The sequence below is a fragment of the Oncorhynchus mykiss genome, chromosome 1 (genome assembly GCF_013265735.2).
Source record: "Oncorhynchus mykiss isolate Arlee chromosome 1, USDA_OmykA_1.1, whole genome shotgun sequence".
Taxonomy (NCBI): domain Eukaryota; kingdom Metazoa; phylum Chordata; class Actinopteri; order Salmoniformes; family Salmonidae; genus Oncorhynchus; species Oncorhynchus mykiss.
The window spans coordinates 63,048,593-63,064,714 of record NC_048565.1 but is presented as its reverse complement, the minus strand read 5'-3'; the positions used below and the strand labels follow the sequence as shown (position 1 = coordinate 63,064,714).

Here is a 16,122-nt window from a genome sequence, read left to right as displayed (position 1 = left end):
TCTCTGCTGCTTCTCAGCTCAGGTTCTACTAATATCCTTCCTCTGGGCCTTTGTTTTCCCCGGCCAGGCTCATAGTCACAACGATATGCTCATGTAGTCAAAAACTAGGTTGATTTTATAACCGAAAATGGCTACTCTGTGACTGGATGCTCTGTGAATCTGGATTAGGAATAACCTCCCCTGGGGTGGGATATTTTTTGACCTCCCCTGATTTTAGGGTAGGAACCCAGCTACAAACGGGCATATGACCCATTATATCCACCGTAGCTAACTGTACTGTAACCGTAGTCACAGACAATACAAGAGGACTTGTTGTGGACATCCCAACAGCGTGTCGTTTCACATTGTGGAGAGGAAATGAGTGGATAGAGTCATAGTGGGAGGATGGATGAGCTTAATATAAGGATGGTAGAGCAGAGGAAGAAGGGTTAAGATCAGACTCTTGTTTCACCACGTGGCCCCTGTTCCTCCGCAGGCCCACGTTACCCAAGCATCCAACCCCTAGGCTCCACTGAGCTCTCCCTCATGTTTTGTTCACCCCCTGGAGGATGGAAAATCAGCCAGGTATTTACCTGGTTACCTGAGCAAGCGACCGAGACGGGGCCCCCCCTGCAGCCTGGTACCAGAGCACACCCTGGGCTGGAGGATTATGACCGATGGCCAAAGATTTGCTATCCATTATTCAAGCCTAGTAGCAGGCAGGTTTAATTATACATGGTGGTATAATGGGATTTTGCCATGTTAGACGAGGGCCGGGCGATACAGCCTGAAAATCATATCTACATTTAAAAAATAAAATAAAAATTATGGCAGATTTTTACGATATCTAGATTTTTTGGGTGTTATTTCTCTAATATTTGTACAATTAAAGGTGAAATACACTCTTCAAATAGTCAGCAATAATCTAATGAATTCAGTTCTTGTTAACTTATACCTAGGCTAAATACAGTATAAGCCTTCCACAACCATAAGACTCAGTAATAATGTAATTATTTTATAATAAATAGTTTAACCTGCATTTCTTTTGGCTTTCAAGTTGGTCTATGAAAATGTGCTTTTGGTTACAAATTTAATCAGAACCATGCATAATGCACATTCACTATTTGTAGCGGGCATGATAGAAAATTAATACAGGTCTCATGAACAATCTCTCAAGCACAAGCCCACTTGCTAGTGAGTAGCCAGCTACTCTTTATAGGAGTGTTTTTATTTAAAGTTTATCCAACTTGGATCTATTTGCTAGGTAACAAAGCAGAACAGTGGAATTGTTATGAACACACCCTTCTGTCCGTCACCAACTGTTTGAACAGCATGCTAGCCATTCCACTTTGTTCAGATGTTGAAATCAAGTGGCCTAGTTTATTTCTCAGCATGGAACGAGTTGCTAATTTCTTATATAATTGTTTTATGCTTATTGCACATTTTATAAACCAGGCTATTACAGACTAAAAAGGGAAGCACAGCCGCGAGCTGCCCAGTGACACGAGCCTACCAGACGAGCTAAATTACTTCTATGCTTCTATGCGAGTAACACTGAAGCATGCATGAGAGCATCAGCTGTTCCGGACGACTGCGTGATCACACTCTGTGTAGCTGATGTGAATGTTGACCTGTTTAAAGGTCTTACAAGGCTGCAGGGCCAGGCGGATTACCAGGACATGTACTCAATGCATGCGCTGTCCAACTGGCAAGTGACTTTACTGACATTTACAACCTTTTCCTGACTGAGTCTGTAATATCAACATGTTTCAAGCAGACCACCATAGTCCCTGTGCCCAAGAAAACTAAGGTAACCTGCCTAAATGACTACCAACCCGTAGCACTCACATCTATAGCCATGAAGTGCTTTGAAAGGCTTGTTGTGGGCTGCCCCCAGGTGGTAAGGGTAGATATCAACACATCCGCCACGCTGATCCTCAACGTGGAGGCCCCTCGGGTGTGTGCTCAGTCCCCCCCTGTACTCCCGGTTTACTCAGGACTGCACAGCCAGGCACAACTCCAACACCACCATTAAGTTTGTTGATGACAGAACTAGAGATTGACCGATTAATCGGCATGGCCGATTTAATTAGGGCCTATTTCAAGTTTTCTAACAATCGGTAATCTGCATTTTTGGATGCTGATTATGGCCGATTACATTGCAATCCACGAGGCGACTTCATGGCAGGCTGACTACCTGTTACATGAGTGCAGCAAGGAGCCAAGGAAAGTTGCTAGCTAGCATTAAACGTATGTTATAAAAAACAATCAATCTTAACATAGTCACTAGTTAACTACACACAGTTGATGATATTACTAGTTTAACTAGCTTGTCCTGCGTTGCATAAAATCAATGCGGTGCCTGTTAATTTATCATCGAATCACAGTCTACTTCGCCAAACGGGTGATGATTTGCACCAATGAACCTAACCATAACATCAATGTCAATCTTAAAATCAATAGACAAGTATATATATTTTTAAACTGCATATTTAGTTAAAATAAATTAATGTTAGCAGGCAATGTTAACTAGGGAAATTGTGTCACTTCTCTTGCGTTTCGGTGCAAGCAGAGTCAGGGTATATGCAGCAGTTTGGGCCGCCTGGCTCTTTGCGAACTTTGTAAAGACCATTTCTTCCTAACAAAGACCCTAATTAATTTGCCAGAATTGTACATAATAATGACATAACATTAAAGGTTGTGCAATGTAACAGCAATATTTAGACTTATGGTTGCCACCCATTCGATAAAATACGGAACGGTTCCGTATTTCACTGAAATAATAAATGTTTGATTAGTTTCTGGATTTGACCATATTAATTGCCAAAAGCTCGTATTTATGTGTTTATTATAATTAAGTACACAATTTGATATTTGATAGAGCAGTCTGACTGAGTGGTGGTAGGCAACAGCAGACTCGTAAGCATACATTCCAACAGCACTTTCCTGCGTTTGCCAGCAGCTCTTCGCAATGCTTGAAGCACAGTGCTGTTTGACTTCAAGCCTATCAACTCCAGAGAATAGGCTGGCAATACTATAGTGCCTATAAGAACATCCAATAGTCAAAGGTATATGAAATACAAATGGTATAGAGGGAAATGTTCCTATAATTCCTATAATAACTACAACCTGAAACTTCTTAGCTGGGAATATTGAAGACTCATGTTAAAAGGAACCACCAGCTTTCATATTTTCTCATGTTCTGAGCAAGGAACTTTAAATGTTAGCTTTTTTACATGGCACATATTGCTCTTTTACTTTCTTCTCCAACACTGTGATTTTGCAATATTTAAACCAAATTGAGCATGTTTAATTATTTATTTGAGACTAAATTGATTGAATTGACGCGTTGAGTATTGCTCTCTCTACCATTTGTATTTCATATACCTTTGACTAATGGATGTTCTTATTGCCAGCCTAATCTCGGGAGTTGATCTTGAAGTCATAAACAGCGCTGTGCATATTCTACATTGTAGAAAATAGTAAAAATTAAAAACCCTGGCATGAGTAGGTGTGCCCAAGCTTTTGACTTGTAAATGTGACCATTCTTGATTTTATTTTTTTATTCACAAATGCGGGTGAAATGCTCCCACTGTGGATCCCTGACCACCTGCCAACGTGGCTGATGAAATACACATTACTCGCCTATGCCAAAATCTACCCGTATTTGGCAGGTGGCGGGGTGTTAATTTTAGGCCCTGTTGGTGATTGAGTTGGAGACGTGTGTGGCCGTGCAGTTATGGGTGAACATGGAGTACAGGAGGGGGTTGAGAATGCCACTCTGTGCTGTCCCTGTGCTAAGTATCAACATGGCAGAGGTGTTGTTGCCTACTTTCACCACTTGGGGATGGTCCGTCAGGATTTCTGGACCCAGTTTCTATTGAATCTATTGGAAACCAAACGGGAGGTGAGGGAGATGAAGAATTTAATTAGTTTTTGGTGGCGAGGGAGACTAAATGAGTTAATGTTTTTTTGTGACCATCAGCTTTGAAATCATCATTTTGCATTATGGTTTGCATATTATCATAAAGTACTAGGGTAGTGAATTCACCTGTAAGCTAGTAAATATCGTCTTGCATTGTAAAAGTGTTCTAGCCTGTAAGGACATTGTTTTGCGAACCGTAATGAAGTTTAAACATATCTACATGCTGTGCTGCATTGTTCAAGAGTGTTAATTTCTGTGCAGCGTGAATAGAGAGCTAACAATGCAGCCCAGACAGCTCTAGCAATGAATGAATGAATGAGCAGTGGAGCAGGCACTTTGCTTTACATGCTGTAAAGGGGTGCTCTGATAGACTTGATCCTCTCAATCACGTGAGTCACATTTGACAGTAGTACCTAAAGTGTACTTTTTTTTTATTTATATGAAAAAAATAGGTTTTGGTATACCGTGCAACACTAGTTGGAGGCTCACAGGTTGCTAAATGCCCATTATGACCTACTCCCTGGCTGAGCTGAATACAAGGATATGGTGGAGATGGCCTATTTAAATTATGGCTTGGCTCCGGAACAGAACACAGCTTTCTGAATGTCACGGAGGAGGGAGATGATGATGCTCCGTCTCTTTGCTCTGACTCCACTCTCTGCTTCTGCTGACTAGAACACAGGTGTTAGAATATTGCTCTACAAGACCTCTGGTATATGTGGAATGCAGTGGAGGCTGCTGAGGGGAGGACAGCTCATAATAATGGCTGAATTGGTGTCAATGAAATGGTGTTAAGCACGTGGTTTCCATGTGCCTGATACCATTCCATTGACTCCATTCCAGACATTAATATGAGCCATCCACCCATCAGCAGCCTCCACTGGTGGAATGAGTAACAAAGGTACACACACCATATCAAGCATGGAGCTATAGTGCATTCGGAAAGTATTCAGACCCCTTGACTTTTTCCACATTTTTTTATGTTACAGCAATATTCATCAGTGGATTAAATCGTTTTTTTCCTCTTCATCAGTCTACACACTACCCCATAATAAAGGAGAAACAGGTTTTTAGATATTTTTTGTGTGCAAATTTCTAAAAAATAAAACATACTTTATTTACCTAATTATTCAGACCCTTTACAATGAGATGTGAAATTGAGCTCAGGTGCATCCTGTTTCTATTGATCATCCTTGCGATGTTTCTACAACTTGATTTGGAGTCCACCTGTGGTAAATTCAATTGATTGGACATGATTTGGAAAGGCCCACACCTATACAAGGTCCCACAGTTGACAGTACATGTCAGAGCAAAACCAAGCCATGAGGTTGAAGAAATTGTCCATTGAGCTCCAGGACAGGATTGTGTCAAGGCACAGATCTGGGGAAGGTTACCAAAATATTTCTGCAGCATTGAAGGTCTGCAAGAACACAGTGGCCTCCATCATTCTTAAATGGAAGAAGTTTTGAATCACCAAGACTCTTCCTAGAGCTGGCTTCCCGGCCAAACTGAGCAATCGGATTAGAAGGGCCTTGGTGAGGGAGGTGGCCAAGAACCCGATGGTCAGTCTGACGGTGTTCCTCTGGGGCGAATGTCCTCATCATGCTGAGGGGATGTTTTTCAGTGGCATGGACTGGGGGACGGACGTATCGAGGGAAAGATGAACGAAGCAAAGTACAGAGATTCTTGATGAAAGCACTCTGCAGCACGTTCAGTCCCTCAGACTGGGGCGAAGGATCACCTTCCAACAGGACAAGAACCCTAATCACACAGCCAAGATGACACAGGACTGGCTTCGGGACAAGTCTCTGAATGTCCTTGAGTGGCCCAGCCAGAGCCCAGACTTGAACCTGATCGAACATCTCTGGAGAGACCTGAAAATAGCTATGCAGTGAATACATATGTCAATGTGATATTTTTTTATTTAGTTATTATGGGGTATTGTGTGTAATTTAATCCATTTTAGAATAAGGCTGTAATGTAACAATATGGAAAAAGTCCAGGGGTTTGAATACTTCCTGAAGGCACTGTAAACCAGTAGGCTATAAGAGACAGACTAGTTTGTCATCCAGTCTCCATACACATCACCAGGTCTTATCTCTGGGTGCTGCTATTTGTTACGTTCTTCCTGCATTGATCAAATAATCATTATGGCCATTGTTTTCTATGAGGTGACGGTCTCATGTTTGCGAGAAGACTTGCAGGTAGTCTCTTCCCTTTGCAAATGGTCCTAGACATTCTGATGCGGTCGGCTTTGTTGGCTATGCCTGTAAAAAAAATAATAATTAAAAACAAGAGTAGGCTGCTTACCCTTTGACGCTGCTAGGTGTGTAGGCATCCACAGCATTTCAGTTCATTTTGCTCACTTAGCAGATTCTTTTGTTATTGATCTTGTTTGAGTTGTGCACAGTCACTGCACCAGAGTGTGTCTGCTCTGTATCCCATGGTACATTTATTCAGTCTACTGTCTGAGAGGAATCTTTGATCAATACACTACACTGTTATCGGTCCCAAGAGCTAGGCCTAGCCTAACAAAATATAATTTCTTCCAAAATCAACCCCAAGTATAAAAGCCGGTGTTTTAGGAGTTGACTTTGTTCTGCTGACTGCCCACTTTCACCGAGTGCTGTCCCCCTGAGGCCATGGCTGAGATTACTTTATTTGGCCCTGGGCTTTGGACAGTGTACTCACAAGCTTTTTATCTTTATCTCAGATGTAGGGGGATTTTATTTTTTGAATCTTCAGCTGCAGCGCACACTGTGTGTGTGTGTACATACATACAGTGTATTCATACACCTTAAATGTTCCACATTTTGTTACGTTACAGCCGTATTCTAAAATTGATTAAATTGTTTTTATTTTGGCCTCCCGAGTGGCGCAGCGGACTAAGGCACTGCATCGCAGTGCTTGAGGCGTTAGAACCCGGGTCTTTAATATCTCGGGCTGGTCAGCACCCGGCCACGACCAGGAGACCCATAAGGTGGTGCACAATTTGCCCAGCATGGTTAGGGGAGGGTTTTGCCGGCCGCGATGTCCTTGTCCCGTCGCGCTCTAGCGACTCCTGTGGCGGGCTGGGTGCATGCACTCTGGCATGGTTGCCAGTTGTACAGTGTTTCCTCTGACACATTGGTGTGCCTGGCTTCCATGTTCAACAAACAGTGTGTCAAGAAGCAGTGCGGCTTGGCAGGGTTCTCGACCCTTGGCATGGCTCTCGACCTTTGCCTCTCCCGAGTCTATATGGGATTTGCAGCGATGGGACAAGACTGTAACTACCCATTTGGACTTCACGAAATTGGGGTAGAAAATTATCATATTAAACAATGCTTTTCTCCCCTCATCAATCGACACACAATACCCCATAATGACAAAGCAAACATGGGTTTTTACACAATTTTGCAAATGTATTAAAAATAAACACATTTACAGAAGTATTCAGAACCTTTACTCAGTACTTTTTGAAGCACCATTGGCAGGGATTACAGCCTCGAGTTGTCTTTGGTATGACACTACAAGCTTCGCACACCTGTATTTGGGGAGTTTCTTCCATTATTCTCTACAGATCCTCTCAAGCTCTGTCATGTTGGATGGGGAGCGTCACTCTACAGCTATTTTCAGGTCTCTCCAGAGATGTTAGATTGTGTTCAAGTCCGGCTGGCTGGGATACTGAAAGACATGCAGAGACTTGTCCCGAAGCCACTCCTGCGCTGTCTTGGCTGTGTAATTAGGGTCATTGTCCTGTTGGAAGGTGAACCTTCTTCCCAGTCTGAGGTCCTGAGTGCTCTGGAGCAGGTTTTTATCAAAAATCTCTCTGTACTTTGCTCCGTTCATCTTTCCCTCTATCCTGACTAGTCTCCCAGTCCCTGCCGCTGAGAAACATCACCGTAGGGATGGTGTCAGGTTTCCTCCAGACGTGATGCTTGGCATTCAGGCCAGAGGTTTCAATCTTGGTTTCATGAGACCAGATAATTGTGTTAATGATGGTCTGAGTTCTTTGGGTGCTGTTTGGCAAACTCCAAGCGGGCTGTCATGTACCTTTTACTGAGGAGTGGCTTCCGTCTGGCTGCTCTACCACAACGGCCTGATTGGTAGAGTGCAGCACAGATGGTTGTCCACAGAGGAGCTCTGTCAGTGCGACCATTTTCTTGGTCACCTCCCTGACCAAGGCCCTTCTCCACTGATTGCTCAGTTTGGCCGGGCGGCCAGTGCTAGGAAGAGTCTTGATGGTTCCAAACTTCTTCCATTTAAGAATGATGGAGACCACTGTGTTCTTGCGGAACTTCAATGCTGCAGAAATGTTTTGGTAACCTTCCCCAGATCTGTTCCTCAACACAATCCTGTCTCTGAGCTCTACGGACAATTTCATTGACCTCATGGCTTGGTTTTTGCTCTGACATGCACTGTCAACTGTGGGACCTTATATAGACAGGTGTGTGCCTTTCCAAATCATGTCCAATCAATTGAATTTACCACAGGTGGACTCCAATCAAGTTGTAGAAACATCTCAAGGAGGATCAATGGACACAGGATGCACCTGCGCTCAATTTTAAGTCTTATAGCAAAGAGTGAATATTTATGTAAATATGGTATTTCAGTTTTTTTACTGTTTTATACATTTGTAAAAAAAAATAAAAAATTAAAAACCTGTTTTCACTTTGTCGTTATGGGGTATCGTGTGTAGATTGAGGGGGGGAAATAATAATTTCCTGAATTTTAGAATAAGCCTGGAACGTAACAAAATATAGGAGTCAAGGGGTCTGAATTAGAGGTCAACCGATTATGATTTTTCAACGCCGATACCGATTTAATGGAGGACCAAAGAAAGCCGATACCGATTAATCGGCCAATTAAAAATACAGTGCCTTGCGAAAGTATTCGGCCCCCTTGAACTTTGCGACCTTTTGCCACATTTCAGGCTTCAAACATAAAGATATAAAACTGTATTTTTTTGTGAAGAATCAACAACAAGTGGGACACAATCATGAAGTGAAACGACATTTATTGGATATTTCAAACTTTTTTAACAAATCAAAAACTGAAAAATTGGGCGTGCAAAATTATTCAGCCCCTTTACTTTCAGTGCAGCAAACTCTCTCCAGAAGTTCAGTGAGGATCTCTGAATGATCCAATGTTGACCTAAATGACTAATGATGATAAATACAATCCACCTGTGTGTAATCAAGTCTCCGTATAAATGCACCTGCACTGTGATAGTCTCAGAGGTCCGTTAAAAGCGCAGAGAGCATCATGAAGAACAAGGAACACACCAGGCAGGTCCGAGATACTGTTGTGAAGAAGTTTAAAGCCGGATTTGGATAAAAAAATATTTCCCAAGCTTTAAACATCCCAAGGAGCACTGTGCAAGCGATAATATTGAAATGGAAGGAGTATCAGACCACTGCAAATCTACCAAGACCTGGCCGTCCCTCTAAACTTTCAGCTCATACAAGGAGAAGACTGATCAGAGATGCAGCCAAGAGGCCCATGATCACTCTGGATGAACTGCAGAGATCTACAGCTGAGGTGGGAGACTCTGTCCATAGGACAACAATCAGTCGTATATTGCACAAATCTGGCCTTTATGGAAGAGTGGCAAGAAGAAAGCCATTTCTTTAAGATATCCATAAAAAGTGTCGTTTAAAGTTTGCCACAAGGACCCTGGAAGACACACCAAACATGTGGAAGAAGGTGCTCTGGTCAGATGAAACCAAAATTGAACTTTTTGGCAACAATGCAAAACGTTATGTTTGGCATAAAAGCAACACAGCTGAACACACCATCCCCACTGTCAAACATGGTGGTGGCAGCATCATGGTTTGGGCCTGCTTTTCTTCAGCAGGGACAGGGAAGATGGTTAAAATTGATGGGAAGATGGATGGAGCCAAATACAGGACCATTCTGGAAGAAAGCCTGATGGAGTCTCAAAAGACTTGAGACTGGGAGGGAGATTTGTCTTCCAACAAGACAATGATCCAAAACATAAAGCAAAATCTAGAATGGAATGGTTCAAAAATAAACATATCCAGGTGTTAGAATGGCCAAGTCAAAGTCCAGACCTGAATCCAATCGAGAATCTGTGGAAAGAACTGAAAACTGCTGTTCACAAATGCTCTCCATCCAACCTCACTGAGCTCGAGCTGTTTTGCAAGGAGGAATGGGGGAAAAAATTCAGTCTCTCGATGTGCAAAACTGATAGAGACATACCCCAAGCGACTTACAGCTGTAATCGCAGCAAAAGGTGGCGCTACAAAGTATTAACTTAAGGGGGCTGAATAATTTTGCACGCCCAATTTTTTTTTTGTTTTTGATTTGTTAAAAAAGTTTGAAATATCCAATAAATGTCATTCCACTTCATGATTGTGTCCCACTTGTTGTTGATTCTTCACAAAAAAATACAGTTTTATATCTTTATGTTTGAAGCCTGAAATGTGGCAAAAGGTCGCAAAGTTCAAGGGGGCCGAATACTTTCGCAAGGCACTGTATATATTTTTTTATTGTTTTATTTGTACCTAATTTTAACCTAATATAATACATCAATAAAATCAATTTAGCCTCAAATAAATAATGAAACCTGTTCAATTTGGTTTAAATAATGCAAAAACAAAGTGTTGGAGAAGAAAGTAAAAGTGCAAGATGTACCTTGTAAGAAAGTTTAGAACGTTTAAGTTCCTTGCTGAGAACATGAGAACATATGAAAGCTGTTGGTTCCTTTTAACATGAGTCTTCAATATTCCCAGGTAAGAAGTTTTAGGTTGTAGTTATTGTAGGAATTATAGGACTATTTTAGGACTATTTCCCTCTATACCATTTGTATTTCATTAACCTTTTAACTATTGGATGTTCTTATAGGCACTATAGTATTGCCATTGTATAGCTTCCGTCCCTCTCCTCGCTCCTCCCTGGGCTCGAACCAGGAACACAACGACAACAGCCACCCTCGAAGCAGCGTTACCCTTGCAGAGCAAGGGGAACAACCACTCCAAGTCTCCGAGCGAGTGACGTTTGAAACACTATTAGCGCACACCCCGCTAACTAGCTTGCCATTTCACATCGGTTACACCAGCCTCATCTCCGGAGTTGATGGGCTTGAAGTCATAAACAGCGCAATGCTTGACGCACAACGAAGAGCTGTGGGCAAAACGCACGAAAGTGCTGTTTGAATGAATGCTTACGAGCCTGCTGCTGCCTACCATCGCTCAGTCAGATACTCGTATGCTTGTATACTCAGTCAGATTATATGCAATGCAGGACACGCTAGATAAACTAGTAATATCATCAACCATGTGTAGTTAACTAGTGATTATGATTGATTGCTTAATGATTGTTGATTGTTTAAAATAGGTTTAATGCTAGTTAGCAACTTTCCTTGGCTTACTGCATTCGCGTAACAGGCAGGCAGGTGGTTATAGCATTGGACTAGTTAACTGTAAGGTTGCAAGATTGGTTTCCCCGAGCTGACAAGGTGAAAATCTGTCGTTCTGCCCCTGAACAAGGCAGTTAACCCACCGTTCCTAGGCAGTCATTGAAAATAAGAATGTGTTCTTAACTGACTTGCCTAGTTAAAAAAGATTAAATAAAGGTGTAAAAGTATTTGGAAAAATCTGCCAAATCGGTGTCCAAAAATACCGATTTCCAATTGTTATGAAAACTTGAAATCAGCCCTAATTAATCTGCCATTCCAATTAATCGGTCGACCTCTAGTCTGAATACTTTCCGAATGCACTGTGTATATCTACAATACCAGTCAAAGGTTTGGATACCTATTCATTCAAGGGTTTTTCTTTATTTTACTATTTTCTACATTGTAAAATAATAGTGAAGACATCAAAACTATTAAATAACACATGGAACCATGTAGTAAGCAAGAAAGTGTTAAGCAAATCAAAATATATTGTAGATTCTTCAAAGTAGCCTCCCTTTGCCTTGATGACAGCTTTTCGCTCTCTCAACCAGCTTCATGGGGTAGTCACCTGGAATGCATTTAAATTAACAGATGTGCCTTGTTAAAAGTTAATTTGTGGAATTTCTTTCCTTAATGCGTTTGAGCTAATCAGTTGTGCTGTGACAAGGTCGGGTTGGTATATAGAAGATGGCTATATTTGGTAAAAGACCAAGTTATATAAATTTTACTTTTTTTAAAACATTTTTTATTTTTATTTTTTACTACATGATTCCATAAGTTATTTCATAGTTTTGATGTCTTCACTATTATTCTACAATGTAGGAAATAGTACAAATAAAGAAACTCATTCTAGGGTTTATCTGTGTCCAAACCTTTGACTGGTACTGTATGTGTGTGTGTATATACACACACAGAGAGGGACAGACTATTATGGCCTTCACAGAATAATTATATTACTCAATAGTGTTTGGATCTTGTAGTCTTTAACCTTTTTTCATTTAAAGCCTACATTTCATGGTGAATGCAAGGTCACATGTAGTCTGCCTTGTCTTGGATACATGTTTGTTTTCTCATCCTGTCCCAGAGGCCTCTCTCTCTCCCTGCCTGCCACTCAGTGCTTAGGGGACAGGGCTTTTGTTGTGTTTCCTGCCTCTGAACATCCTGTTTAATCAGCCAGTGTGTTGAGTAACTCTGAGGTTTACAGGGTGAAGGTCACATCATCTGGATGGATGCAAACCCTCTACCTGATACACAACCATTAATTAATTGTCAAATGCACTGAGAATACTTAATTTGCTGGTATACAGACGTCGACACAAAAACCAACAGCCCCAGTGTTTCAGCCAATGTGGGTGCGTGCATGGGTGCATCTGCCTTCTCGTGTGTGTTTATGTGCCTGTGGAACGAACACCCCTCTCCTGTGTTTGTGTGCGTTTCAGGAGCTGCTGGGTGTGCTTCGCAACGGACGAGGATGACCGCACGGCGGAGTGGGTGCGTCCGTGTCGCTGCCGTGGCTCCACCAAGTGGGTCCACCAGGTGTGTCTGCAGCGCTGGGTGGACGAGAAGCAGAGAGGCAACAGCACGGCCCGCGTGGCCTGTCCTCAGTGCAACGCCGAATACCTCATCGTCTTCCCCAAGCTGGGTATATGATATGATATGGTGGGGGGCTATGGGCTGGACTGCAGTTTCCCTCCAATATTAGTTGGAGGTAGTTAGGGTCACCGATAGTTACTGAATGCATGCTTTCACACTCTTTGTAGGCCACATCATCGAATTGGTCTCACCCTGTCCAAGCTAGTGCCTGTCCTGATTTTCACTTGTATGCTTATCACACATCAGAAGTAAAGAGATTAACATGCATTCACTGCTTATGTGATGTGTTTATGATTCAGGCCCATGTGAAAAATATTGATGTCATTTGAGCGTTTTGTAATTCCGTGGCAACTTACCTAACGGATGGAGACAGATCTGTTGCGTCTGTCAGCACACAGTCATGTAATAACAGCTGAATCACTGGCAAATTTGTAGTATCTTTGCTTGAACTTCACTGTCAAAATGTCAGGACAACACTTAACTTCCCTACCTTTCCGAAGGGGAAGTAGCATTAGAAGGCAATTTCCATACCTAAATGGACTTCTGAATTGGTCCTTTGAGGACAGACAACTAATGGCTGTTGTTGCTGTCTCCCTAATAACGGTTGCAGCACAGGGACTCAGTGCTGTGAATAAGGAGTGGGAACTGAGAGCTCTAAAAACCACTCAGCCTGTCTCAACTAACTGCATGTTTATTTATTCCCAAAACCAGGGTGGGTTATGTGGTGAGTCTGGTAATTATATCCTTTGAGGGAGAAGTAACACAAGGAATTGGAGCGGGCAGGGCACCCGCCAGATGCTCATTACCAGACCTGGGTTCAAATGTTATTAAACATGTTTCAAATAGTTTGCCTGGAGTGCCAGATAGGTGGACTTCTCACTTGTGCGACTATTCTGTCAGTTCCGTTGCACCAGGAAAGCTCAATAAAACTCAGCGAAATAATTTTGAATGGTATTTGAACCCAGGTTTGCTACCCGCTCATTACCGGCAAGCTTCAGCCTCACTGGAAAATGCCAATTTGAAGAGGGGGTGTAGAGAGGAGAGGTGCCCACTGTAATTAACCCCAGCACGTCAGAGTGACGGGGGCACTGATTGTTCCCAACACAGGCACTTAGTCATCAAGTAAACATGGCTCTGCATTTGTTCAATCGGCAATTACAGAACTTTCAGCTACGTCAATCACCGTAAGAGAGGAAACTTTTATGTAAGTGGAAACCCTGGAAACTGCTTTGGGAAATGACACTTGTTGTACATTTTATAGCACCTGGTAAGCTATTAAATCACTCTGCATACATGTCTAATTAGGTCTAGGTACAACCTAAGAAGTAGGGCTTGGACATAAGACAATGTATTCGGGAGGGCAAGCTCTGCTGGTAAGCAGGGCCATGTTGTATTTTTAGATGCGGGCCTGGCTGTGCTGTCAGTCACCTGTGTTGCTATAAGCAGCGGGCGTAGCTAAACCTGCAGGACTGGAGCATAGAGATCAGGCCACTTAGTTTGGACTCGTCTCTGGAGCTTCGGGTCAATGGAAAGACTCGGGACAGTTCCTAGTGTCGTATGCCATGTACAGGACAGAACTAATCATGTGTCATTGATAAAGTCATGTCACGTGACAAACCGGCATCCGAGAATTCTCAAGCAGTACTTTGTGGACTTCGAACACACATCAGATCAGGGGCACTTGTATTTCCATGTTCACTTTCACTTCGCTCCCCCATTTGAAAGTATCTGGCTCACTGAAAACCATAATTATCCCGTGTCCCATCATGGAAGCGTTTCTACTGCTTAGTATTTCAGATAACATTGACGGAGCATGAATCCATACTGGGGATTTGGTTTGGTGGCAGGCTTTTTGAATGTCATCTCTGATTCGCCGGCATGATTAGTAGATGAGGCGACTAGTTAATCTCAATGTGAATATTTTTGTTCCAGATGGGCATTACTCTCTCTCTTTCTCCCAATATGTTAATGGTTATTGGGTGTATAGAGTAGCCTAACTGTGTTAGCCTGACACTGGGCCTGCTTGCATGTTCAGTAAATAACCTTGTCTCTGTCTTCTCTCCTGAGGCCCACCGTGCCTGCTGCCTGCATGGTTATTTTGGGATAAGTCTGTCTGTCACTCTGGCCTTGCCCCCACCGGTACATTTATCCGGTTAACCTTCAAAACAGGTGAAGGGAGAAGAAAAAGAGATGTTGGGCTCGTTGTCCCCCCTCCACACACACACACACACACAGAGAGAGAGAGAGAGGAACTAATCTCTCATTCCCATTCAGTAGCTACTGAAGACTTGTTCTGGACACTTTGTTTTCATCGCCCCCTTTGCTATCCGGCTGATCAGTAGAACTTCTTTGTGGTCTGTTGTTTTTTTGGGCCAGCGTCTTCACCAGATTAGTCATCATGAAATGTGGCCTAAATGTTTATCAAGTTCATCAGTTCCCTACACACACATCCTCCACAAGTTTTGTTTGTGTTCCTTTTTCTTTTGAATTACCCCAGTGTTTTTTTCCAGGCAGTAACAGTGGTTAGATGAGGGGTCGTGAGGCAATGGGTTATTTGGACAGGGCCTTCAATGTGCCCTAGTCTGTTGAAAGATAACGTCGTTCGTAGAATCATGTAGTAGGCTTAGGCCTCGATCGCTCATCGTTTATTGAGTCGTGTACACCGGCTCATAGGGGCTTATGTTAACTTCGATTTAACAGCGCGTGAAAGTCCTCTGAAAGCTTTCGGAGACTTTCCCGACACTGGGATGACAACTTCCCGCAGAAGGCCAGGGAGCATACAGATGGGCATTTTTATTTACGCCATCTGCCAAGGCCCAGACCAATCTACTGGTCATCACCCATGTGTGAGGGACGGGGAGAGGAAGAGACAGTGTCCTTCTCCAGGTACCAGAGACTGAGGTAGATACCCACCAGGCTGTGTAGGAGGCAGAGAGAGGGTACAAGATGGGGATGGGATTGTTGGTAGATGGGGAAACGATGTGAGATGGCACGAGAGAAAGAGGAGAGGCCCAGTCATTGAATTGTACCAGTCTGCCTCCTCCCCTAAGCATTCTTCCTTTGCCTACTCCTGTGTTCAGACAGAGGTGTAGAGAGAGTGGGAAGGAGAGAAGGAAATTAGGCCAAATTTATGAGGAGAGCAGCTCATCAACCAACGGCCGGAGAGGAGACCGGGGTTGCCCGCCACTGCTGCTGATGAATCACTAAAAACCCAGGCCCGAGAAAT

The 16,122-nt window shown here is 42.9% G+C and overlaps 1 protein-coding gene across 2 annotated transcripts in view; it reads left to right on the top strand.

Annotated features, from left to right (window-relative positions):
• march5b (membrane-associated ring finger (C3HC4) 5b) overlaps positions 1–16,122 on the top strand; it is a 43,747-nt gene that overhangs the window by 10,626 nt on the left and 16,999 nt on the right. For both annotated transcript variants that reach the window (XM_021573327.2, NM_001185035.1), the window contains 1 exon segment: positions 12,743–12,945. In XM_021573327.2, the coding sequence (XP_021429002.1) occupies positions 12,743–12,945 (203 nt within the window).